At 42.6% G+C, this 26,444-nt stretch overlaps 1 protein-coding gene across 1 annotated transcript; it reads left to right on the top strand.

The window, feature by feature from the left end:
- Positions 1-2,757: 2,757 nt before the first annotated feature.
- On the top strand, positions 2,758-25,718 carry BUB1B (BUB1 mitotic checkpoint serine/threonine kinase B; the record flags this gene model as incomplete). Its single annotated transcript, XM_082282857.1, has 22 exons — positions 2,758-2,900; positions 3,240-3,299; positions 3,527-3,671; positions 4,428-4,624; positions 4,706-4,884; positions 5,000-5,187; positions 7,737-7,831; positions 9,639-9,865; positions 10,142-10,254; positions 10,768-10,865; positions 11,156-11,208; positions 12,013-12,097; positions 12,479-12,590; positions 13,073-13,359; positions 14,273-14,439; positions 16,480-16,620; positions 16,778-16,893; positions 17,162-17,323; positions 18,029-18,171; positions 21,280-21,451; positions 21,813-21,919; positions 25,529-25,718. The coding sequence occupies 22 exons, from the start codon at positions 2,758-2,760 to the stop codon at positions 25,716-25,718; spliced, it is 3,180 nt and encodes a 1,059-aa protein (XP_082138983.1).
- Between the last annotated feature and the right edge of the window lie 726 nt (positions 25,719-26,444).

A 26,444-nucleotide genomic window follows, 5' to 3' on the forward strand; every position in this document is an offset into this window, starting at 1 on the left:
CTATTGCATACTGGTAGTTCTGTAGTAGAAATTAGTTGATTGGAAGAAAGGGAAATGTTCAGCTTTTAAATAAAGAAAAATTTGTCTTAAAGTCTACAACCTTTTCACTGTCTCTCCTTTTTTTTTCTCAGGATGAGCTGAATGGAATTGGACGTTTGACTGAGGATGCCATTGTGACTGGCTCCTACAAGAACAACACCCTTTGTGCTAACCCAGAAGACACGTGTGACTTCAACAGGGCTGCCCACCTGGCCTCCACGCCCTTTCATGGGGTGGCAGCTCAGAGAGTCCCAGCTCCTGCTTTCTCGCAGAGTGAACTGAAGGAAGACAGTCCAGAATCCGAGAGCGCACCTCTGAATCAGGAGACGCTGGTGTGTGAAGGAGCGTACACTGAAGCTCTCCGTGTAAAAAAACTGAGGTAATCAACAGTAAAGGACCTTAAACCCCTCCTCCTGCATGTCTTTCACAGTTGTGCTTTTAGTGTTGCTAAGGAAGGAGTTTCTGAAAAGACCAGAATATACTGGGGAGGGCCATTTCTTTAGCTCAGGGTCCACTCTGCCTTGAGCAGATTTAAGAGGTAATAGCAAGCCCACTTGGCTTTTCAGCATTACTGCTGTGGGACTTAACAACAAAGTTTTTTAACAAAATAACTTGCAGAGAAATTAATAAACGCATTCTGTCTTCATTATCAAACATGACAAGCAGAATCACTGGTTCCTTTTATACTTGTAGAGAGAAGGTAATTAATGGGACTGAGCATCACATTAACATAGCCATACTCTTCTGGGAACCACTTTTGGGCATGTCAAATTATGTATTTTCCAGGGATACCCAAAAAGTGAGGTTTTCTGTGACACCAAAGCACAACTACACGCCACTTGCAGGAAGTGAGCACCTCAGGAAAAATAACAGAATTTAAGGCAGAGAAATAACGTGGGGAATCGGCGGGTGCCAGCAGTTAGGAGAGGCAAAGAGCGGGAACACACGCGAGCAGGAACAGGAGTATGCCTTTCGGATGAGATTAACTGTGAGGGCATTAATTATAAAATTATTTTTATTTCCCCGCGGGCCGCCGCGGGTGAGGAGGAAACTACATTTCCCGTGATGGCCCGGGGCGACGCAGGACGGCGCCGATCAGGTGGGACTGGGCGCAGCCAATGGGGAGGTGGGAGAGGTTTGAATTCTGAGGCGGTGCCGCCGTTACGGCTTTTGCTCTGCTGGGGTCCTGTGGTGGCTCGGGCGGCTCGCGCCGCTGCGAGCTGTGTGCGGTGCGTCCCGCTGGGGGGGCGTTCGCGGGGCTGGGGCGGCCTGAGGTGCTTTGGAGTCCGTGAGGGGATGAGGGCTGAGGCGGTGTGGGGTGAGAGATGCGCGGGGCTGAGGGTTGTGTGGTCCGTGAGGGACTGAGGCGGCCGCAGCGGCTTTCAAGTGTGCGGGGTTGAGGGTTGTGGAGTCCGTGAGTGGCGCGTGGGTTCGTGAGGGGCGCGCACCGGTGGGGTCGGGGGGGGCTGAGGGGCTGTGGGCCGTGACGGGCGCTCGGAGATCTGTGGGGTCCGTGGGGGGCTGAGAGGTGTTCGGGTCTGATGTTTGTGGGGTCCATAAGGGACTAAGGCGGCCTTCGGGGCTGTGAGGTGCGCGGAGCTGATGGGTGTGAAGTCCTTGAGAGGCGCTCGGGGATCCGTGAGGGGCTGAGGGGGGCTGTGGGATCCCTGTGGGGCTGAGGAGCCGTGAGGTGCGTACGGCTTGAGGGGCTGGGGGTGGGCTATGGCATTCCTGTGGGGCTGAGGGGCTGTAAATTGTGAGGTGCACGGGACTGAAGCCGTTGTGATTACTGAGGTGTGTGCGGCTGAGGGCTGTGGGGTGCGCGCGCCTGTGAGGCGCTCGGAGGTCCCGGAGGGGCTGTGGTTTGTGAGGTGTGTGGGGCTGTGGGCGTCTCTGGGTGGCTGTGAAGGATCTGTGAGGTGCTATGTGGGGTCTGTGAGGGGCTGAGAGCTGAGGCGGTCCTGAGGGTCTATAAGGTGTGAGGCGCACGGGTCTGAGAGGCTGTGGGGTCCCGTGAGGGCGCGGAGGGCTGTGGGAGTCCTTGAGGGGCTGTGAGGTGTGTAAGGCGGAGGGACTGCGGGATCCGTGAGGGGCTGTAGGGGATGAGGTACTTGGCGCGCGCGGCTGTGGCTCTCTGAGACGTATTATTCTGCCTGGCACGGCTGCCCGGACAGTGCGGGGTCTCGGGCGTGGGGCGGTGCGTCCCGGGGAACCAACAGCCTCGCCTCCCCTCGGTGCCGGCGAGGAGTCCCCGCCGCCTCCCCGCAGGGGTCGAGGCTCGGCTGTGTCCCCCGCCTTCTGCAGCGGTTCCTGCAACTGGTGAAGAGCCATAGGGGCTCGACTGAGCCTCGCTGAGGCTCCCCCTGGCCGGAGCGCACCCGTCGCTAGCCCCTGTGAGGAAGGTGGGGGTCTCGGAGCAGGGAAGAGAGCAGTCACTGGGGAGGGAGATGGGTTAATCTTAGTGGCCTTTCCTGCTAACATCGCCTGCCTGCAGTTCTTCACTGTGAAGATTGGCTCTTTTTACATATATTTCCCGTGGAGGAGAATTAAACCTCCAAATCCTTCTAAAAGTTGGGCATCTGAGCGGCATGTTTTGGCTGCACAGAAAACTCGGGGACGAATGAGCTGAGGAAAGCCGGCTCTGTCAGGTTTCGGGTCAGTACCCAGCATTACAGGTGTCCATTTCTTGTTAAACGCAGGATTAAAGGAGAGGTGGTCATGTCCCAGGAGGGCAGCCACGAGTGGGAGCTGAGCAAGGAGAATGTGCAGCCCCTCAGGCAGGGGCGGGTGATGTCCAGCCTGCAGGAGGCGCTGGCTCAGCAGGACTCCTCCAGCCACACAGCTGTGCAGCTTAAAAAACAGTGAGTGATGTTATAGCAGCTCCTTTCCCCTTCCTCCCTCCTGCTCATTTTATCTATGTCTTCTTTAACTGTACTAATCTAATAGGCGTTAAAAAAGGCATAAAAGAAGTCTAGTAACTGATCTCTATACTATTATCACACTCTAGGATTTTAGAACTAGTCACTGCAGGTGCTGTGTAGTACAGACTTCAACTTTTTATGTTTGCAATGAAGCATTTAAACAGCAAACAGTATAGAGATTTCGCTGTGCTTTTTAATAAAATAACTCTTAGTTTGTAATGTACAAGAAATTTATAGTGATACAAATGTATTTATTGGATGAATAATTTTATCTTTTAGGGAGTTTGAAGCAGAAATACGATTTTACTCTGGAGATGATCCTCTGGATGTGTGGGAGCGGTAAGTTTCCCTTTATTTCAGAAAAAAGAGTTGAATGGTCAGACATCCTTGTAAAAGCAAGGGGAACAGATTCTAATTTAATAAGAAACTCATTAAAAGCTAAGTTCTATAATTGGTTTTTAGTGTTATATTGTGTTTCAATGTTGTGCCTATTTTTTTCTTCATCTCTTTGTATTTTACAGATGCTTATTAAGAACTGACTTACTATGAACACATTCTGTGTCTAGGTACATCAAGTGGACAGAGCAGACCTTCCCTGGGGGTGGCAAGGATGGCAACCTCGCAGCAGTTCTGGAAAGAGCAGTGAGAGCCCTCCACGGGCAGCAGAGATACTACAAAGATCCTCGCTATCTTAATCTCTGGCTCAAGTTTGTGAGTGTTTCAGGAACATCTCTTGGGGGCTGCGTTTCCTTGGGACTTGTCACGTTGTCTGCATACAGCTAAGTTGATTTTGTGACAAGAGTCAAACAGTGTTGTACAATGGGTGCAATATTTGATGTACTTTCCTGCAAACACATTACTCTTGAATTCTGCTTCTCATTTCCAGACTGTTTTTTAGGGTTGTTCACTTTGGACAGCTACAAGCTCAAGAAGTTTTTGTTTTGGAAAAGCTGCCTTGAATAAATAGAGCTCAAATATTTATTTAAGGAGAAAGAGAAGCAATTTAAAGATACATCATCTAAAATGTATCTGTCCTACCAGATATTTTAGCGTCTAGCTGTCTTCTATCCACATACTTTTAAACTCTAAACCAAGCTAAGTGTGTTCTGGTCCTGCCCTGTCTCTCCATTGCTGTAATTTTTGTTGTCCACATCTTTTCAAAGCAGCTTTTCCCCAGCTTTAGCTTGCTGAGCTAATTTACCAGTTCCAAAACTGGCAAGGAATGTGCTATACTTCATCTGAAGCTAAAATAGCTGTTCTCCGGAATACTAATATGGTGTAATTCAGTCACTGAACTACCTCAGATTCAAACAAGAAATGATAAAATGCTATGTACTGGCCTTACAGCTGCTCCTGTCAGATTTGTATTGAAATCAGTGGAGTCTTGCTGGGGGCATTGAAATGCAGATTTTGACTGGGAACCCTCTGCAGTACCGTGTGATTGTTGGCATACTTGGGTCGTTTCAGGGCGATTGCTGCAACGAGCCTTTGGATCTGTACAGTTACCTGCGCAGCCAGGAGATCGGCACCACGCTGGCCCTGCTCTACATCACCTGGGCGGAGGCGCTCGAGGCCAGGGGGAGCTTCAGGAAAGCAGATCTGATATTCCAGGAAGGGCTCCAGCGCAAGGCTGAGCCTTTGGAAAAACTCCAGGCTCATCACAAGTAAGGGACAAACTTAGATTTTCCCCTCAGTTCCTGGGGTAGGGAAGGTTATGCTAAGTTCTCCAATGTTTTTTTTTCTAGGCAGTTTCAGGCCCGTGTTTCTCGGCAGACACTACTGGCACTTGAGGAAAGTCCTGATGGAGACAATATGGGATTGCTGGAAATTGCAGAGCCTCAGAGAAGTTCACTGGCAGATCTCAAAGGCAGAGGGAAGAAAAAAGTGAGAGCCCCCATTAGTCGTGTGGGAGATGCAGTTAAAGGTACATTCCAGAGCTGAAACAACCTGTTATTGGAGGAGTTTCATCTCGGTAACGTGGAATTTGCAATTGAATGTGACAGTTGAAGGTTAATTGACTTAAATCTTTCTCCTTATAGCCATAAACCCAAACAGCCAGCCTCTGCCTTCTCTGCAGCTTTCCAATACTCCAAGTTTTGCTGTGTTTGATGAAAATTCTGTGTCTGGACCTGAGATTCCTACACTTACAGCACAGTCGTGGCCAGCGCCTCCAGTTCCCAGGGCCAAGGAGAACGAACTGAGTGCTGGACCTTGGAACTCTGGCAGGGTAAGGAGGCTCGAAATGGACTGGGAAAAGAGAGGAAGGTGTGTGTAAGCTGATGATTTCTGATCGCTGAGGCAGAGGTCGTGTCTTTCTCCCTTGCCTGTGGTTTGTGTCTATTGTAAATACAGATTTAATCATAGAATCGTGAAACTGTTTGACTTGGGAGGGACCTTATAGATCATCTGGTTTCACCTTCCACTAGACCAGGTTGCTCCAAGCCCCATCTAACCTGGCCTTGGACACTTGAAGGGATGGGGCAGCAACAGCTTCTCTGGGCAACCTGTGCCAGTGCCTGAGCACCCTCCCAGAGAAGAATTTCTTCCTAATATCTCATCCACACCCACCCTCCTTTGGCTTAAGGCCATTCCCTCTTGTCCTGTCACTGCATGCCCTTGTGAAGAGTTGCTCTCCTTCTGGAGAGTCCCTGGCCATGCATACTCTATTCAAGTTTAGCAAGCTGATATTGCTAGAATAAGGTTTAAAAACTCTGTGGAGTTTTAAAATCAAGGACTTGAAATTCTTGCTAACCGTAAGAATTGGCAGAGGTGGCCTGCTGAACTGTTTGGAGGGCAGAAAAGGAATGTAAGAGGGAAAGCATTAGCCAAGGAATGGGAGAGAAGCCAGGCATTAGTTAAACCTGTAAGGAAGAAGCATAAGAGTTAAATTATATTGGAAAATACGAGCTGAAGGAAGGACTTGTTGCCTGAATTGTGAAAATAAGCCATGTACAGCATTCTGCAAGTCTTGTTTTGAAGTGCTTGTGAGGAAAACAGAAGAGCGGAGATCAAAAGAATTCAACTGCTGTATCAATGGAATATTTATCCTGACAATAGGATCACAGAAAGTAGCTTCCAATGGCTTAAACTAAACATCAAAAGAAGCAGCTGAGCTACAGGTGCTTAGGCTGTTCTGGAGAAGTGATGCAAGGCATTGTCTGAAGGGAATCAATCCTGTGAGATCAGGTTTGTTTCATAGGTGCTCAGATAATCCCCAGTGTTCCCATGCTCTTTGTAGCTCAGAAAAGAACACTAGAAAGTCATGAGATTGGTGCCTGGAAATAGAACACAAACTTCTCCAGACCATGTTAGAATGATAATATAAAAGCAAACCTTCACTTGAAAGCCTTCAGGTACCCAATATGGTGAAAAATAGTGCCCCAGATTAGATCCTTACAATTGATAAGATCGGGCAATTAGAGTATCTGGCCAATATTGTCCAACTAGAGGAGCGGTTGGTTAGGTAATGTCCCACCCTGGGTTCTGCCCTCCTACCCTACCTTTTTTATGCCTGTGGTTACGTGGTGCCAAATAAAATGTCCTTGGAGAAGTAACAGGCAAGACATAACAAAATTTTAGGAATGTGTCAATAAGCACCTGTTCACTGTGGGAAGAAAGGTGGCAAAGTACTAGAAGTTACACCGAGGCACTTAACAGTCTACAAAGCTGCAAATACATGAAGATTACCTAAAAGCTAAAGACTTCAGGCATCAAGAGGAGAAAAATCTTTTCATCTTCTCAATATGGACACTGTTGTAAGTGAAGCTTAGTAACAAAACCTCAAATGAGGGAAGGATGCAACCAGGCTAAAATGGAGGGAAACTCCAGGAATATTCTTTTCAGATAGAAAGCAATTTGGTTAAATGAATGGACAAGTTTAGTAAATCACAGGTTTAATTTAGCTGAGAAGAATGAGAGGAAGAATTATTAATATAAAACTTCTCAGTCTCTTTGTGCTACTTGACACATTCATTCTGATCTCTGAGTGCTTCCATATTTCTTTTAATGTCTGCCCTTAGAGTTCTCTCTGCTCCCGCCTTACTGAAATTTCTTAGATTTAATGAAATAAAATATCCTGTTTCTGGCAGAAGGGTTGAGGATGTTTAATTCCCCTCCACTGAAGGGCAGTGCAAGAATAACCTTTGGTGAATGCTCTGGGATCTTAAAACCTGCCCAGGGAAGAAGGGGTTTCTCTTATTGCTGGTGTCAAGATGGCTCAGTAAGCAGTTTGGGAAATGATGGAAAAGAGGAGTGAGTTTGTGAAGTATTCCCACCACATAACTTTCTTTTTGTGCTGAAGAGTGCCAGAGAATTCAACTAGGCAGATGAGAGTAACGTGTTGTCAGACTAAATTCCACCTCCTCTCCTTAACTAATGGACCTCAGGAGCTGTTAAGGGATTTTTGTGGTGCTGAAATGGCCTGTGATGGGAAAATTGGAAAAAAAAAACCCACCCCAAGTCTGGAGGCTGTTGGTGGACAGGAGAATGAATATTATCAACGAACTGGGACAATCTTGGCTGTAAAATGAGGACCGTGGCATTTATATGTCTAATTTAAATAAGATATTGGGATAACAGGATAGTATGTATATATATCCGTGGATATGGATATAACATTCCCTCAGACTAACAGAAGCTGGGGCTGATGAGGGCACACAGGAGGAGCATGCCTTGCCTTTTAGGTGCCAGTGTTCAGCTGGTGGGCTGTGACTGTGTGAGAAGGGAATTGATCTTGGAAAAGTCTCCGTCAAGTTTAATTTGCCTTTCCTTCCGCAGCGTCCTCGCAGAACTGTGAATTCTGGCATGGAAGTGCCCCACCCAGTGCCCAGTTTCACCCCCTATGTGGATGAGTCAGTTCAGCCACAAATGATGTGAGTCTAAGAGCTGGAGATGGGGGATTGCATTTGGAATTCTCAAAGCCGCTTCCTAAAATTCAGAGTTGTTTTGCCAAGTCCTTAAGCCTCTTGAGCTACAAGAATTTAAAAATCTGCCAGCCTGGAAGCAATTAGTGCCACAGCTTGATGACAGAGGCTTCAGCAGAGGTTGCATAAGGACATGGGACGTGTTCAGAGCTGCTGATGATGTGGGAGCCTAGATCGTATTTAAATATGCTAATTAGTGTAATCACTTCACTCAGTGTGTTTACACAAAACCACAAGCTACCTGTCTTAGGGTGCTGTTTGCTGTGAAGCAGCCCCAAATTGAGGCAGACTTGTGGCTGGTTCTTTTCTATCTTGGGAGCTCTGTGCTCAGCATAGCTGGAGTTTTCTTCTGAAATAAGCTATCAGAGTTGCCATGCCAACAGTGTTGCTTAGGTTGTGGAGGAGTGAGTGTGCTGCTTGTACAGTGCTCCCTGAAATGCTGATAAATCCCGGGAGATGGGGTGGTTTTGTTGGAGCAGAGGAAAACGCATTCTTTTGCAAGGTTGCTCTACCTTTCTGTGGCTAATGACAGCTAGGGAATAGACAGGCTCTTTCTGAGAGAGAAGTGGAAAAGCCTGTTGGATATTACAGACAGTTCCCACAGCTCTGAATTGCATGGAATCAAGGAATGCTGAGGGGTGGTGGGCAGCATGGATTGCGTGTGGACTGCAGAACAGCTCTGACCAAGGCTCTGCCGTGGTTTAGTTGAAGAATGGGTAAAAAACTGCATTCCTGTCTAAGACTGTTTCTTTCTCCTGAAAGTCAGTGATGCCACACAGTTAAACCTCTTGGCATGCCCGTCTCTCGGATGAGGATTTGTTACTTACCGAAGGCAGCAGCTTTTCATACCAGGGAGAGGGAAGGAGTGGGTAGAGCTGAACACCGTGCTGAGTTAGCTTTAAGCAACTTAGGCAGAGACTTGGTAGGTAGGTTTAGATTATGTCGTTGAAATCTTAAAAGTAGATTTTTTTTTTTTTCTGCCTTTGAATCCATTTCCTCATGCTGCCATGGTCACCTGCCAAATAGTCTGAAAGTGTTGTGCTGAAACTTTGTAAATGTGATGCAAATCCTGCCATCAGTTGTTGTCCAGAGTTCTGGGCAGAAGGACCCTCTTGTGATCTTAATTTTGAATCCCCACACTCCCCAAAATAAGCTTTAGAACTCAAACATTAAGAGCACCTGTTTGCCCCATGATCACTCCCGGATGTGAGTTAATCCTGGTGAAGGCGGTTGGATTGCTGGTCTTGGTAAAGGTGTACCAGTGTTGCTTCCTCTCTCCTGAAATTAGCATGGAGGTTTCATCTGGCCCAAGAGCTTCCCTTTTTAAGTGCCTTTTGTCCTGTGTCCCTTTGCTCCCAGATAACTGTCCTACAAGCCAGAGTTTAGGGACTTGTCACGCCTGTGGTCACACAGCTCGATGGAGCTAAATTGAACAGGTCCTGCTTCAGGATGCACGGCAGTTCAGACATCATAAGAATTTTATTTGCTTTTGACTCGACCTTGTTAACAGTTCAGGTTGGATTTGTATTTTGTTGTTGGTTTTGTTTTATTTATTTATCAGACAATTCTGAGTAGTATGCTGGCCTTTGCTGTTACTCATTCCAGTTTTCTTGTGTATTTTTCTAAGCACGGAACAGAATGTCTTTGCACTACTCCAAAACCAGATCCTGGAATTAGCCCAGTTGTCTCCCGTGCCTGCTTTTCTGTGCTACAATGAAGTACACAAAGCCCAAGTAATAAAATCATGTTTTTTCAGGACTCCCTGCAAAATTGAGCCCAGCATAAACCGTGTGTTAAGTACTCGCAAACCTGAGGAGCAGGAGGACCCGCTGCAGCGAGTGCAGCATCACCAGCAGGATGCTCAGGAAAAGAAAGAGATGGTGATGTACTGCAAAGAGAAAGTTTATGCTGGAGTTGACGAATTCTCTTTTGAAGAGATCCGAGCTGAAATCTACAGGAAGAAAGCGAGACAGAAAGACGAAGGTATGTTTCAAAGTGGGCTGAAGCAAGTAAGGCTTTCCAGATGGAGTCATAAAAGTGTATTTGCTTCTGTCTCTATTGCAGCTGCTTCTCTTTTTCTACTGGGATAGTTGTTTAACTGCTCTGAGGTACAGAGCCAGTAACATATTCAACAGCTTTATATGGAAGCTGTGGGACAGGGAAAGACCGCCAGAAGTTTTGGTCCCTTGGCAATTCAGGCTGTACCCACCGACTGTATGGGAAATACGCATTGGGCCTTAGAGGTGTTTTTTTCCTTAGATGAAATACAAGCCATAGAACGGAAGAAGGAAGAAATACAAAGGAAAATTGAGGAGCTGGAAAAGAAATTAAAGAGGAAAGAAGGTGACAAGCAGCAACAATCGCATGAACCGGTATTGTTCTGATTTAACTGTTCTTTTCCAAGTAGCTGCAATTTTAAATAAAAGTACCCAAGAAAGCCAAAAGGAAGCATATCTGATATTCTTCTAACACATTTTAAACTTCCTGTGACCGGATTCTTCACTAATAAAGTATATTCTCTCTCTCTCTCCTTTGCTTCCCCGTTTCCAAAACAATGCCTTCATAGTAAATACTTTAAATAATGAAACAGTTGTGACTTTGTTGTAAGCTATGTAACTGCTTACGTGTCCTTCACAGGAGACTTTAGTTACCTGTTAAAATTTATATATGGTTGCAAAGAGTAAATGATGCATTTAACTACAGTATGCAATGAAAGTGGACTTTCTTCATGCAGGTAAGCTAAGTATAAATAAAAATGGCTAAAGACAACTGTTATCTATCAGGGTTTTAATGACTACGTGACATTATCATCATGTTTTTGGAACCTTTTTGCCTGGTTTGCGCTTCCACCACTGTAGAATCGAAGTGCGGCTTTGTTTCCACAGGCCGCAGAGATAACGGGAGCTTCGGCGCCTTCGGGAATGCAAGCATTCACTTTTTCCAGTGCAACAGGATATGGGGAGAGACAGCCTCAGTCACAAAGGTAATAGAGGGGGTTTTAGCCAGCAGTGAGAAGACTTGTGAGGATATTTAGGTACAAGTAGTAACATGGATCACTAACAGCCTGTTTTTGCAGGTAGAATGGAATAAAGCCTTGGCATCAGCCTGTAACCAGGATGTGTGCTCTTTCTCCATATGCTTGATTATTTGTCTGAGGGATCTTAACTTCTTGCAAGTAGCACTTGTCATCTTGGCTTACCGTTTTTACAGGGTTTGTTCACGTTTTGTGAACGTCTGTAGAATACAAACTTGTTTCTTTTCTGTTTTTCACAGTGAGTTCCAGGTCTATGAAGATACTCAACTACAGAAACCATCTTGTTCTGAGGGTAAGTAGTCAAGTTTTTTAGTGTCAAGGAGAAGGTTTGGTTAAAGGGAAGTGTTCTAGGAGTACCGAGATGGCAGCAAAGTAAAACCCAAAGCCTAGGTGGATTAGAAGAATGACAGTGTGCGTGCTAGTAGTGCCTTTTACCATATTGACCACAACATGGGGCATCTGAGGTCTGAGAACTGTCACTATCTGAAAGAACTTCCAAGCAGAAGAGCATTTTCCTTTCAGCAGCTGGAAAGTTTTCTTCCATCTTTCATGTTTGCAGTCTTACTAAAATCTCAGAAGAGTTTAATGCTACCATTAGATTGATACTTCCTTAAGTCCTTTTCCCCTAGAGGTTTTGGTAGAGGAATACAGACAGAAATTGTATATTTTTGATTTTGGTAAGTTGTGTTGGGAAGGTCACATCCTGAAGAAATTTACTTCTGATCCGACCTGACTCTGTTGCTGTTGACAGAGGTTATCCAGACTCCTGATGTGTGCCCAGATACCCACAGTGGAAATCCATTTGTAAACTCTGAGGAGGAACAGAGAAATGAGGGCAGCCTTGCAAAAAAAGGTACAAATTCTGAAGCGTAGTGTGAAACCAGCACGTTAGCTCACATAATATGGTGGTAAATGCGTGGTTCATTAATGTGACAAACCCAAGCCTGTTTTAATGGGTTTCTTTATATGCCAGCTCTGTAACTGCCTGCTAGGAGCAGTACTTTTAAGACAAGGTGTTAACCATTTTAAGTAGTGTTGGATATGCTATTTTGGAGAAACTGTGGATATGATAGAGCCTCTTGGTTTTTCTTTACAGATGTAGGTCTGCTTCCCCCACCGGCTGCTGCTCCATTTTTCTCTATATTTGATGAATCCTCTACTTTGACAAATCAGAATATAAGGTAGAATTATTCAAGACCTAGATTTCAGAGGGAAGGAAAACGAAGTATCAAAGCACTTTGTGTAGCAGCTGAAATAACTGTTTCTTGCAGGGGTGTGTGGGGGTGTGCATTTTGTTTTGTTTACATATGGGTATTTTTTATTTCCTCACTGGGAGTCCATGATGAGGAAATACTCTCCTCTTCTTCATCTTCAACCTGGAACTATTTAAGCTGCTCTATAGACCTCCTTCGTTCTGGAGAGCTGTATCTATTGCATACTGGTAGTTCTGTAGTAGAAATTAGTTGATTGAAATTATCAATAGACTTCAATTCTTGAGAGGAATGTGTTGGAGATCGGAAGCTGCTCTAACACATTTGTAATTGACCGTAACTTCTTCTTAGTTGTTCAGCAGATCGTAGCCAGAAAAGTGCCCGTCAACCTCTCGCTGTTCGTAAGCCTGTGGATTCTCTGACTGCCAAGGAAAACACAGCAGCAGCAGCAGCAGCAGCCTGTGTAAGGAAACAATTCACCCCACAGCAGATTTCCTGCCCAGGAGACACCAACACAGCCTGTGCTGCTGTCAGACCGAGCTAGGCTGGACTGGCATCACATCTAAAAAGCAAGGATTCTAAACTGCTGTCTGGCATGGCAGTAACTGAACGGGGTGATGATGAGATTATACTGGAACTATAATGCTGTGGCTGCCTCGTCCCTGGAGGTGTTCCAGGCCCGGTTGGATGGGGCTTGGAGCAACCTGGAGCTACTGGAAGGTGTCCCTGCCCATGGCCAGGGGGTGGAACTCGATGGTCTTTAAGGTCCCTTCCAACCCAGATCACTCTGGGATTGTATAATAAGTAGAATTCATGAAGACTGAGTGTCCTGTTCATGTTGGAAGGTGGTGGAGTGGAAGAAAGGGAAATGTTCAGCTTTTAAATAAAGAAAAATTTGTCTTAAAGTCTACAACCTTTTCACTGTCTCTCGTTTTTTTTTTTCAGGATGAGCTGAATGGAATTGAACGTTTGACTGAGGATGCTATTGTGACTGGCTCCTACAAGAACAACACCCTTTGTGCTAACCCAGAAGACACGTGTGACTTCAACAGGGCTGCCCACCTGGCCTCCACGCCCTTTCATGGGGTGGCAGCTCAGAGAGTCCCAGCTCCTGCTTTCTCGCAGAGTGAACTGAAGGAAGACAGTCCAGAATCCGAGAGCGCACCTCTGAATCAGGAGACGCTGGTGTGTGAAGGAGCGTACACTGAAGCTCTCCGTGTAAAAAAACTGAGGTAATCAACAGTAAAGGACCTTCAACCCCTCCTCCTGCATGTCTTTCACAGTTGTGCTTTTAGTGTTGCTAAGGAAGGAGTTTCTGAAAAGACCAGAATATACTGGGGAGGGCCATTTCTTTAGCTCAGGGTCCACTCTGCCTTGAGCAGATTTAAGAGGTAATAGCAAGCCCACTTGGCTTTTCAGCATTACTGCTGTGGGACTTAACAACAAGGTTTTTTAACAAAATAACTTGCAGAGAAATTAATAAATGCATTCTGTCTTCATTATCAAACATGACAAGCAGAATCACTGGTTCTTTTTATACTCATAGGCTTCTGCACTTATTTTGACTATATAAAATGCATTTAGTGTTTGTGGTTTAGTTCTTCTACAGAGTTAAGAAGTTGGAGAGAACAAAAAACTAGCAAACAACATTTTTTCGTTGTGAAGAAAAAACATCTATTGTATGGGAGTTTCTTAATCTAGAGCTGAGTTGGATTTTCTGGCTGTTAGTGTGTAAACGTGTATACCCTGCTGAAGGTGTTTTTTACTTGGGAGGTTCCTTGAAAACTGTGCTGATTATAATTAGGAGGAGTTATTTTCCACCAAACCCTTCACTGCTTTGAAAGCACTGAAATTTTATAGCAAAGGGAGTGATAAATATTCTGTATGTCTTCTGTTGTAGCAGTCAGATTTGGTGGAAGAGAAGATTAAAAAAATCATCTGCAGACTAAGTTTCTGAGTATAATCAATCATCAAAACTGAAATGAAGCTTTGACATGACTACTGGCTTTCTGCTAGGGATGGGAAGTAATTTCTTCATGTTAATTAAATCTGGGTGTGAGCAGTATCCTCTCCTAGTGCCTGGGTTGACATTATCTACTACTTGTATCTTTGGGAAGTCTGAGTAGTTGATGGCTTTATTTACAGCCCAATCATGGAAGCAAGCCTGGAAGATACTCGCTCATCAGGTTCTTCAGTCTCAGGAGGTTCTCTGTCCTCTGTTACACAAATGTCTGCTATTAAATATCTGCAGATCACTGAGAAACTGGATCTGGCTCAGAGCTTGCCTGCTGAAGTGGTTACTGATTCTGGAGGTGGAAATGTTACTGGTTAGTACTACCTTGAATTTCATTCACAACTAATAACTCGCAGCTGTGACAAAAAGTGGGGTTTTTTCTGTCCTTCCTGTATCCCACTGTGCTTTGTGTGTTTCCCATTGCTATGAGTTGTGACTGAACTTGTCTCCCTTGTCTGAAGCAGCAGCAAGGTGCAGTACAGAATGCTTGTCAGCATCCAAAGCATGTCAATATTAAGGTGACAGAGAAGTTACTTAATGTACTAAAGCAGGCAGTCTGTAGGAGCAATAAGATCAAATTCCAAAATTAAAAATTTGAACTGAATGGCAGTAATAACTTCTAAGATGGCTTTATTTTGGTTTGTCTTCGTTTTTTCTCTGTAATCATACTGTGTGTCTCCTGATGTGCTGATAAGCTACTACTTTGAAAAAGATGAATATGAATTTGGAGTCTAGTGCAAGTTGCATAATTTTGGTTTAAATCTGCACTTTTAACTATGCTGTAAGCTGTTGTGCTGCTTCACAGTATTATCCTTATTCCTATTGAGGGAAAACAGTACTGGTACTTAAATAGTCAATTTCTTTGGTTTTTTTTCTTCTAGTTAAAGGCCCTTATTTCTCTCTGTTCTAAATATTTAGATTACAGTTAGAAATGGTCACAAAAAGCCATCAAAATCTGGCCTGTGGAATTAGATTTGTGTTGAATGATGATTTTCAAATTGTTTAACCTGCTTTAACTCCTTTGATTTTGGTTTATGGTGCTTAGAATTGCGTATTTGAAAATTTGCAGTGTATCTACTCTGGAGAATTATGTTCTCATGTGCTTGCAGACTACTTTATGATGAAGCATGCTTGGGACCTGGAATGAAAATACAATTAGAAGTGATGTCACTGAAATAGCTGGAATATTTTGGATGCATCTTTGACTTGTTTTTCTCATATGTACTAATCTTTAGAGCAAGACAAAAAATCTCTTCAGAAAAAAAAAGAAAGCGTTTGTTCAGATATTTTAATGGTCCTTTCTTAAACTTTGGATCTTTCCTGTTGCTTTGTTTCTTGATTTATGCACATCTCCCTTGAACTACAGCTCTCACTCTGGATGTAGTAATTCTTAATACTGTGTAAAGAATGAAAATTACTTCAGATGTCTGTTAGTTTATTCCTGCAAAAAATGCCAGTAAATTTCCTAGGTTTGTGATGGCAAAAGCTTGGAACACGTTGTAGCCTCCAACCTACTCTGTTTCCTGGATCTGCTTTCACAGAATTGGTTCCTGAGCCGTACTTACTGCACTGCTTTTCAAATAAGTATGGGTATAACAGTAGATACTCTGGTTCTTACCTGTGTACTGTAAATGTTCTCTCTCATTACAGAATGGCATTTGGGAGAAGGCAGTAGAGACCATCTAGTTCTTGTGTTTTATCTCAAATGATCAGGCAGAGTAAACACTTGAGGCTACATCGGTTTTTTACAGATCACCTTGCCTGTTGAATGACCTTATATTCTGTTATGAAGGAAATTAAGTCCAGTCCTACAGGGAATTATCTTAGGTGTCTTCCAGGAGATAAAAAGCCATTAAGTTCTTAACATTGCAGTGACCAGCAGAGTTGGAGTCCAACTTTGTTTTCGTTTTCTTACATAAAACCTCTGCTGTAATCAAAGGACTAAATTTCCCTAAACCCCATAATGTAAAAACCCCAAACTGATCACTTGCTCTGGGCATGGATTTAAAAAAAGGAGTGTTGGTTCGCAGCATGAGTTTGAATTCTGCTGTGGCTGAAATAATTCAGAGCTTTGTCTCTTGTGAAAGATGCATTTTGCATGATGCTACAGTAGAACCCTTGAGACCTGATAATGGTATGTAAGGCAGTTATAAAGACAAGGGTCACATTGACTTCCCAGAACTATTGGAAAGAGATGAATTGATTTGCTAAGAGGTAGTAAATCAGAATGTGGATTGAAAGCTTCCAGTATCCAGGTTACTTTTACTGACAGATATAACCAAGTTGCAGAAAGCTAACGTAATTTCAGCTCATCTCTTCATGTTGTTTTTTTTCTTAGCGGATGATGTGGCTCAGTTCCTGTGGACCCCGGAACAGCGTGAAAAGCTTTTAGATTCTGTGCTAGCATCTGCTTCTCCAGATTTTCACTTGGAGACTGGAGCTCTGCCTCACATGGAGGTCAAGAAAGATGTTGAGCTGGGTAGGTGTGCCAGACACTCTGCAGTGCAGAGTTTGTGTTCTGATGGGTTTGATTTATGGTTCATACTCACCCTCTTAGTTTTTTGTGGTGCAGGTGGGGAATGACTTGGGAATAGCTATTTACTGTGACAGATCATGAATGTAAGCTTTCATCGCAGGAAATGAGACTTACTGCATCAAAATGGAATACTGGAACAATAAAGAATACAAGATATTCTTTGCCATTCCAGCTCGATGCGTTTTCCAGTGGTATGCAAAGGGATGTGCAATAAAGGTAACATGCATGATGGTTATTGTACAAGAAGTGTGAAATGGTAAAATCTCATCCATTAATATAAACCCCTAATTTCTGAATTCCATGCATGAAGTTTGCTACTTCAAGTCCTCTTCCTAATTGTGGATCTAGATTAAAGTTTCTGACTGCAAAAAATGTCTTCCTTGGTCAAGTGGGAGTAGAAAAAAAGAGGATGAGAAGAATATCAAGATGAGCAATTTTCACTTTATTCCAAAAATAAATGTTCTTCTTATGTACCTTCTTGTAGGTGTATTCTCAGCCTGTGCCTTGGGATTTTTATATCACCCTTGAGTTACAGAAGCGTTTGAATTCTGACTTTGACCAGAGCTTCAGTGAGAATTGCAGCTGTTACCTGTACCAGGATGGCTGTGCCATTGTGCACAGAGATACAAATTGCTTCACGCTCAGGGTCAGTACAGACAAACCAAGGACAATTCTTAGCAAACTCCTGCTTGGGTGCCAGTAGTGAGTTTGGGGTGGTGCTATGCTCATTGCTGAAGAGCTGCTCCTGTTTAATCCTGCAATATAGATGCTCTGGTCTTTATCTGTGTACAAATCACGGCTGTCTGTTAATGCCTCAGTTGGGTCTGGTTTCTCATTCATAGATCATGTGCTTCTCAGAGACAATCTTGAACCAATTTTTCACATTTTCTGCCTTTGTGAGTCATAAAGGACTGGAGCCAAGAACCACATGTTATTCCACAGCAAGATTGGCATCTAAAGCTGTTGTTTAACTTGACCTCTTTCAATACATTCCAGTCAGCTATAGCAAGGTCATAGCATTTAATGTCTTGCTGAATGATTAACACTTTAAGTCTTGAAGTGCATTTTGAACTGCTGCATGCAATACCACTGAAATTCAATAGTGATTTCAGTCCTCAGTTCAATTTCCCCCTCCTGATCTTTTGTCCAATTTTGAATAATAATGTTTCCTAACAGTTTACTGTTCTTGTAATTCTGTCTGGGCTGATCATGGGCAAAATCTGATTACACTAAATTTAGGGTGGGGCCGTTACCTCTGTACAGATGAATAATGAAACAAAAGGTCAGCTATAAATATTTCACCTAATCTAAAGTAGAAGGGTACAGAGATAGATGTTTATTCTCTTTTCAGGATATTCTCCGTGACCGTAAGTTCATCACAAAGGAAATCCTCTTCTTGGTTGTTCATGATCTTCTGCATGTGGTAGAGAAGCTGCACAAAGCAGAGATTGTCCATGGAGATCTGAGGCCAGAGGTGTTGTTTCTGGGAGACAGGTTTGTCTCTTCCTATGAATATGGGAGGTACAGAACAGTCATTTCAGCTACAGCTCCTGTGCTGCTGTAACTTCTACCCTTGAGCTGGGGTACTGAAATACTAAGGCCTGAAAAACAGGCCCTGAGCCGAAGCTGACTTCTAGTTGAACCTCCCAACCAAATGTTGTATTTGTATTCACTTATTAACAAAGTATCATTAGCAATATGATCGATGCATCCACTCACTGTTGAAACATGTATTCACCTTCCTGTATTTAGAAACCAGATAAAGCCACACCTGGGTTTTGGGGGTGTAGGAGCAAAGGGAACTCGCTAGGTTGTTCCTTGAGCCCTGGCCAGGCTTTGGGAGGAACCCAGGAGGAGGCTGACCCCAGATGTTCCCGCACTGAAAGTTGTGTGAGCTTGTTCATTGCACCCTCTCCAAGCTGGGCCCTGTCCCAGCACAGTCAGAAGCTTCTTTGCCTGTGGGTGGACACACCTGTAGGAATTCTCAGTTCCGGGAGGGGCTCTCCAGTGCTTGGCTGCCACAGGGGTCCCCAGCTGCTGTGTGGCCCTGGAGGATGGTGAAGTCTTAGGGTCACTGGTACTTTACCTCAATCCCTGTAGACAATCTTTGGTAGCAATGCTGAGGTGCATTGCTGAGCTTCTCCTTGTGTAATTCTTTACAGTTTTGCATTATAGAAAATTACACTATTCCTTAAACTGGTTTCTGTGCCTCTTGTGCTGAACCTGCCCACTGGCAAAACATATACTGGTTTTTCAGTCCAGGTTTTTTAGGCTCCAGTGTATTCTGATAAGAGTGAAAACACTTGATTTAGGAATAAACCTTCCTGTAGAAATAGTATACATTGATGTTGTAAAACTTATGCTCAACAAAATAGTTTTGCTGTTGCCTGTGTTTTTAAGTTTCTGCTTTACCAAGGTTCTGGACCGCTAACTCAATATGGTTCCTAACTTGCCTTTGGCTTTACATATCTGAAGCCCAGAAAATTAGAAGACGTACAACAGGTGGGACTGGAATATCCAGGTACCCTTAAACAAAGTGTCCAGCTTCCTCTGCAGTCCAGCTTGTACCGTGATGCATAGACCTAATTTTCTTCTTTAAGCTCTTTCCCATGTTATATTAACAAAGTCACGTATCCCTTAGAATGTGATCTATGAACTAAGAGTGGTGATGCCTGGAAATAGAACACAAACTTGTCCAGACCATGTTAGAATGATAATATAAAAACAAACCTTTACTTGAAAGCCTTCAGGTACCCAATATGGCGAAAAACAGTGCTCAGAATTAGATCCTTACAATTGGTAAGATCGGGCAATTAGAGGAGCAGTTGATTAGGTAATCTCCCATCCCGGGTTCTGCCCTCCTACCCTACCTTTTTTATGCCTGTGGTTACGTGGTGCCAAATAAAATGTCCTTGGAGAAGTAACAGGCAAGACATAACAGAATTTTAGGAATGTGTCAATAAGCACCTGTTCACTGTGGGAAGAAAGGTGGCAAAGTACTAGAAGTTACACCGAGGCACTTAACAGTCTACAAAGCTGCAAATACATGAAGATTACCTAAAAGCTAAAGACTTCAGGCATCAGTGGGAAGGCAGTAACCAGAATGTCTAATGAATCGGATATAATTCTATTACATAAATTCACTGGGGCTGTTCTTAGTTATCACTGATAGGTTAAAAATAGCTATTAAATTTAAACTTACTTTGAGCCTACAGTCATCTAACATGCATACAATGTATTTTACTTATAATTTCTTTGTGCTTGTTTTATTGTAACTTCTTTCTATAATTATTTATAAATTACATACCTGTACTATGCAAGCATTAATATTTTCTTCACATCCTGCAATGGGTTGTCTTACACATCCCTTAGGGTGCTGCATCCTATTTTGGAAGTCACTGATCTAATAGTGGCTTGATGGACTTGGATATCTCCTGCTGGATTTCTCTGTGGCAAATACAAAACAAACAACTGCCAAAAAGTTAGGATAATGGTTTGGGGGTTTTCATATTGCAAAAGGACAAGTGCATAGTATAAATTACAAAATAAGTTCACAGCATACAAGTATGTAAGAATAGTAGTGAGAGCTGTGATATGTGGATATTGTTGGCTTGGCAGCTGTCGATAGAAACATTCCTCCCTGCCCTTCCTGTTTTTCCTCCCTCACCTGTAGACTAGGAAAAGTTTGTAGAAGTATTATCAAGCTTAATTATTTTTTGTATCAAGTATTCTGAGATTTAGAAGGAGAGGGAGAAGTGCAAAACATTACACTGATGCCAAATTGATTTTTGCCTTTTTGCTTTTACCTATTCTCTATATTCTTTACATACATACATACATATATATATATATATATATATATATATATTTGTAGCTCTGTAGCCTAGTATTGTATTCATAGCTAGCATTTTACTTACTCTATTAGACAGAAAGACAAAAAAAAAGCAGCTCCAAGCCCTGGGGTCCAAGGTTAGGCTCTGTAGGAGCCAAGGTTGAAAACCAGCTCTTCGAGACACATTTTCATAAACAAAGTTTAGTTCCTATCCAAGGGGGAGGGGGGCGGGTTAGAAAAGGGTAGAACCAGGGAGGAATTACCTCATCATCTATGACTCTAATTGGGTATTCTTCTCAGTTATGCTAATTTGCTAAACATATTAAAATTGTATCCGCTTTATGTTATGTGTGCATCTTTGGTGCTTTTCATCCAGCATGTTGTGCACCATAAGGATCCTTATAAAGGTAACCCCTTTTTATCACCTGTGTCTGGCTCATAGTTTCAGGACCAGTGAAAAGGCATCACACTCTTCCCACAGTCCACAAACTGTGTTTCAGATAACTGTTACAAATATGAAAACAGCATCATCCTCAATCCTTTAGTGTTTCATATTGCTTACTGCAGAGACAGCAGTATCACTCTTAAGTTCCCTTGCTGTGAGCCCTTGCCATCCAGGGCAGCCCTTGCAGCAGTAGTTCTGACAGCAGCCATCAGAGGGGAGCATTGACATGGCTAAGATTCACCTTCACTGTGCTATTAAATTTAATTCTAAAAAAAAGATGAAGTTTGTTGGATCGTCTCCTGCCTCACGTGCTTCCATTGCTCAGGATCTGCGATGCATTTTCTGATGAGGAGGTGCCAAATGCTCTGAAGATTGTGGATTTCTCTCACAGTCTGGATTTGAGGGTACTGCCTCAAGTCAGCTTGCCCTACAACTTTCCCACAGCTCAGACTCCTCATGGACAACAGCTTCTGGCAGAAAGTTCTCTTCCTTATCAGGTGAGTTTCTGTTTTCTAGGATATCTTCATTTCTGTGTTCCTTTACAAAACCCATTTTTTTAAGTTAAAATTTGCAGGTGCTATGGAAAGCTCTGATCAATAAATACTGAATAAAGAGAATTTTACATCTGATGGAATCTTTGGTATTAAGTGAAAGGATTAGCAGTGCTGTTCAGTGATTTTAACTAGTGTATTTATTTAGAAACCTACAATGAAAACAGAATTTTACCTTTTGAAGTTTTCCTGCTTAACAGGTCTCTGGAAGATTCTGGTGCAAAGATGGTTCAGACTTAAAGGTGTGAAAGCAATAAGAGAAGAAAGTGATAGACATTGAACTTGGTCATCTTTGTTGTGATTACAGGTAGACTTGGTTGGCATTGCAGATGTAGTCCATTTGATGTTGTTTGGGGATCATATCCAGGTCTATCAGGAGAATTCCATCTGGAAAATCTGCCAAAACTTATCAGAGTAAGTCCTTTTGCAGGGGGGGCTGCTGGCAAAGAAGCGACAACTAACTTCATTTTCTTTATAGTGGTACTATCTTCAGAGCTTACAACATACAACTTGGGGCTGGTTTTGCCAAAAAGTGGTAGGTAGTTTTGTGGGGACTGAAATTGTGAAGTTGTTGGACTTGTTCACTGGTAGCCTCAGTGCTGTGTAGGAGACAATTTTAAGCTGAATATGAATAGTCCAGTTGAGATGATTTTGCTTTTTCCCTCCTTTCAGATGAGACTGCCTTAATCTCTCTGCACCTTACAGATAAAGCCTGGAGAAGTTTCTAAGTGGGTGGGTGGTGAGGGAGGCAAAGATCCCATGAGTATGTTGCTTCAGAAATGGGTTCGTTTGGCTTTCTGCTTTTTTTTTTTCATTCTAATAAGACTCTGGTGGCAGGCTGTAACAGCTGTAGAAGCAGTACATGTGCACAGCAAAGAAAATAATTAAAAACTGTCATCTAAGATGCAAGTCTTCAAATAGCTGCTTTTTGGAAGCTGCTGTTTGTCTCAGGTATTAAATTCTACTGCTCTCTTTTAGCCATGTGTTTAGGCTGTAAGTCTGCTCTGCCTTCCTGTGCCCTTTGTTTGTACTTAGACTGAACACTTGTTCATTTTGTTAGGCACATGCTGCAGATTTTTTTGCCTTAGCATTTCATAAAGATTTTCCAGAGCTCTGCACTCATGACAGCAATTACTGGGCAGGTATCTGATTCAGGATCATGGATCACTCCTAGGACCATTGCTTTAGGAAAACCTACTACTGCGTGGGAGTTGTCCAGTTCCCTAGCAACCTGTACTGCTTACATCTCTCAGTTTGTTGTATTCAGCCTTTGGAAAAAATCCCATCTCCTAAAGCTGTGTACAGAGGAAAAAATGTTTTTTTTTTTTTCTTTACTGCATATATATCTGGTTTTCTACTATGATATAATTTCCTTAATTCTGCAAGAGATTAAATTGAGCTGCTGCAGATGAAGCTACATAAGGCCTGAGTTGAGAAGGTTGGGACATGGTGTCAGGGACCTGATCAGGATGTGGATATGGGAAAAAGATCAATAACCGTCTGGATAACTGGAGCAGGAGGAATAGTAAGTCTGAGTTGGGAGCTATAGGGCTGGCTGTCTCTCAGTGGAGTTTGGAGAGGAGGGGTCAATTGGAAAGGAATTGTAGTCAAAGCTGGGGATGCTGGATTGAAAAAATTAGGATTTTGGGTTGAGGTAGAGCTTGGAGGGGGGACTTGAGGAGTGAGACCTGTGGAGGGCTAAAGGAGCCACAGCAGGAAGAAGGTAAAGCCTGGGCATGAGTTCTGTGGAGCTGGAACCAGGCTGTAATGGCTTCTCGCTCACCTGTGTGCATCAGTTCATAATTTGGGAGTTCAGACTGCAAATAAAGAATTCCTATTTTCCACCCTCTCTTCTGCTTTGCTTCTGAAAGTGTTACAGACTTAGCTTTCATCATCTATACTTACTTTTCAATATCAGTTATTCCAAGAAATGTCTGCAGAGGTGCTTTAGTTACACACTGTACTGAAGTCTTATATCAACAGTGCAAATGAGGCGTTTCATTATGTGGGAATAAGGAATTTGCACTGAATCTGTTTCCATTCACATATGGATCTTTTAGTGTGTCTGGTTCTTATTGATTGATGACACTTCCTCTAGTCAGTTTGAAGCTTTCAAGTAATCTGTGACAAGCAAATTCAGTGCTGCAGGGAACCTTCATCCACCAGAAGAGACTCTGCAATTAAGTATTCCCTGGGAGAAGAGTCAGCTGATGAAGATGAATCTTGTTCTTCATCCTTTGCATACAGCCACACGTGCTGGTGACACCCATTAAAACACAGGATTCTTCTTCTTGTTGCTTTTAGTATTCCTACTTTTGTAAAGATGACATTACTTTTGTCCTTTCTGTTCAAAGTTCTCTAAGTCATTTGGAAAGTGATTTTTTTTTTTTTTTTTTTTTTTTTTTGCTTCTTTGAGGTTCATTTGAGTTTGGTGGTTTGTTTTGGTTTGGTTTTTTTTTTCAAAGATTGTACTGACAGAACTTTCCTCAAAAAAGTTTTTGAGAATTCATGTATTGACAACTAGAAAGAGGGCTTCTTACTAGAAGGCTGACTGGTGTTAAATACAACAACCATGACCCTTTTAAGAAAGCTTTTTAAAAGGACTTAATTATTTTTAAGTATTAAACAAATGTAAATATAGCAGAATGACTGGAAGAGCTACTGATTGTACTACCAGTTCAGCAAAATACCAAAGCAGTTGGGAATTGCAGGGTAGAGTGTAAAATTATTCTTCCAAGGTCAATGGCCCTCAATAAAAAGGAACCCACTCAAAAAGTGACAGAACGAATGGAAAACACTGAAACATTGTGGTAGAGATTTAGGGGAAGGTAGAATACAAATTCTGATCAAGTTGGTTTTTTCACCTCTGAGCATAATGCTGACAGCCTGTTTGTCAGGGGAGGAGTTTTACCAGTATTAAAGAATGGATATGATGATTTTTTTCTGTTTCCACTGTATTATTTTAGGAAACTTCATCTGTGCAGGTTTATGTGAGGCAGGATATAGAAGCTGCGTTTGAATTTTTAGGACTATTTTTGTCACTCAGAACTCTTTACACCCCCTTAGCAACACTTCATCTCCTCTGCTACACCTCTCGCTCATCTAATCCCACAAAGAAAATGGTCTCAAGTCTTGCATATTTTTTCTTGGTTTGCCTCTGCATTGACTTAATTATTTTAGCAGAGTTACCAGTGTAATAGTTCAGGCTGGATTCGTTCTGAGACTGGCTGCTGCTGTTTTCTAAGTCACTTAGATAAAGCAGAGGCAGGTAATTTGTTTCAAAGCCACTGTAGCTCCTAGTGCGAGGGAGAAAAGTGCTTCAGTAGTCAGTAGCAGAGCAAGACTGAAGAACAAAGGGTTAGTTCTAATACCAGTTTTATAAGACTTAAATGAGTCACTTAACCTTTTTATTGATGTTGTGTGAGTACATCTGGGAGAGAGGGGATTTATTACTATTAATTGTCTCTAAAGTATTATCTATACAGAACTCTGGCAGATGGAAGGCAGGGAAAAAAGGAAGCAAAACTGGCTCTAAACCACCTCTTTCTTTTTTCTTTTTTTTTTTTTTTTTAATTTTTCTTGCAGCTTTCCTTTAATATTGCCCTGTTAACTTAGCTTGCAAGTAGGTAAATGATATTTACCTCTGCCCTTTATTCATGAAAGGAGTTTCCCAAGTTGTTTGGTTCAAAAATGTTCTTGATAATTCCTTTAAACTAAAACTGCCATGGTTTAGTGTGAATGGTGGTAGTGGTCAGGTATACTAGAAGAGGTAACTGTATAAACAGTTGGTTTAGACCTGTGTAGTTACTATCCAGAAACTTATTGGAGAAAGAGAATGGGGTCCATACATATAAAATGAACAATACATTCCTAGTTTTTCCTTTATATTTACTCATGTGAGTGAAATTATTATTTCAGGCATGGTTCTCTCAGGATGTTTAGTGCTGAATATAAATGGAGACCTTGATAGGTATGTTTTGTGTGTGTATACTGTTCCACTGAACACTGCTCTATTTGTTTTAGGAGCCCTGACAGTGATTTCTGGAGTAAACTTTTTGAGAGAATTCTGAATGCAGGTGGTAAGTCCACAGTACCTCTGCTGAGGGAGTTGAGAGAGGAAATCAGTGAAATGTTTGACAGCTCTTTCAAAGAACGACTTTTGTTCACCTTAACTGCTGTGGGAGAAACTTTCCTCCTGGTGAACTTCCAGTGACTTCATAGAAGACAAACACGTTTTGTATTCTAGAGAAGAATTTGTTGTTGCTTTCTTATGTTTTCAAATGTAAACATGAGAGTGATTGGAGCCATTTCTGCAATACTTCACATGGGACTTGTTCAAGAATGTTTCTATTGCATGAGTGCATGAAAAGCCTCCTAAGCCTCTACATGAACCTTTCAGAGCAGTTTATGAGAGAAAATTGTTTGTCTTAACTGCCACCTCCCCTTCTTGTACAGCTCCTTAAAAATTTAACACCTAACTTGTGCCGCACTCTTTGAAATGTCTTTGTCCTGCATTCAGTTGGTCTTTTAATTAGTGTTTAATCAATAAAGTTGTGTTTTAGTAGTGAGTGTCATATTTAATGTTGCTATCAAATGGTTTCAAAAGACTTTATTTATAATCCATGAAGGAATGCTGCTGTATGACTGGGAATATTTTGTGGCTGCTGGATGCAAAAGCCCCTCATTTGGTGGCAATTTTCATAACCACATGGGATTTCCTGGACACCTGAATACAACTTAAATGATTCTACTTGGAATGTGCTCTCATAGAAAGTTGTCCTAAGAAGAAGTAGATGAAGTCACAAGTGGAAAAGCTGTGCACATAAACCTTTATGCTTCTTAAGGCAAAAGTTTTGTTTACTTTTGCAAGGGCTAGAGTTCCTGACTGGATTTGAGCATCCCTGAAGTCTCAATTTGCCTAAGTGAAGTGTTGGCAAGC

The sequence above is a fragment of the Coloeus monedula genome (genome assembly GCF_965178545.1).
Source record: "Coloeus monedula genome assembly, chromosome: 6".
NCBI lineage: Eukaryota > Metazoa > Chordata > Aves > Passeriformes > Corvidae > Coloeus > Coloeus monedula.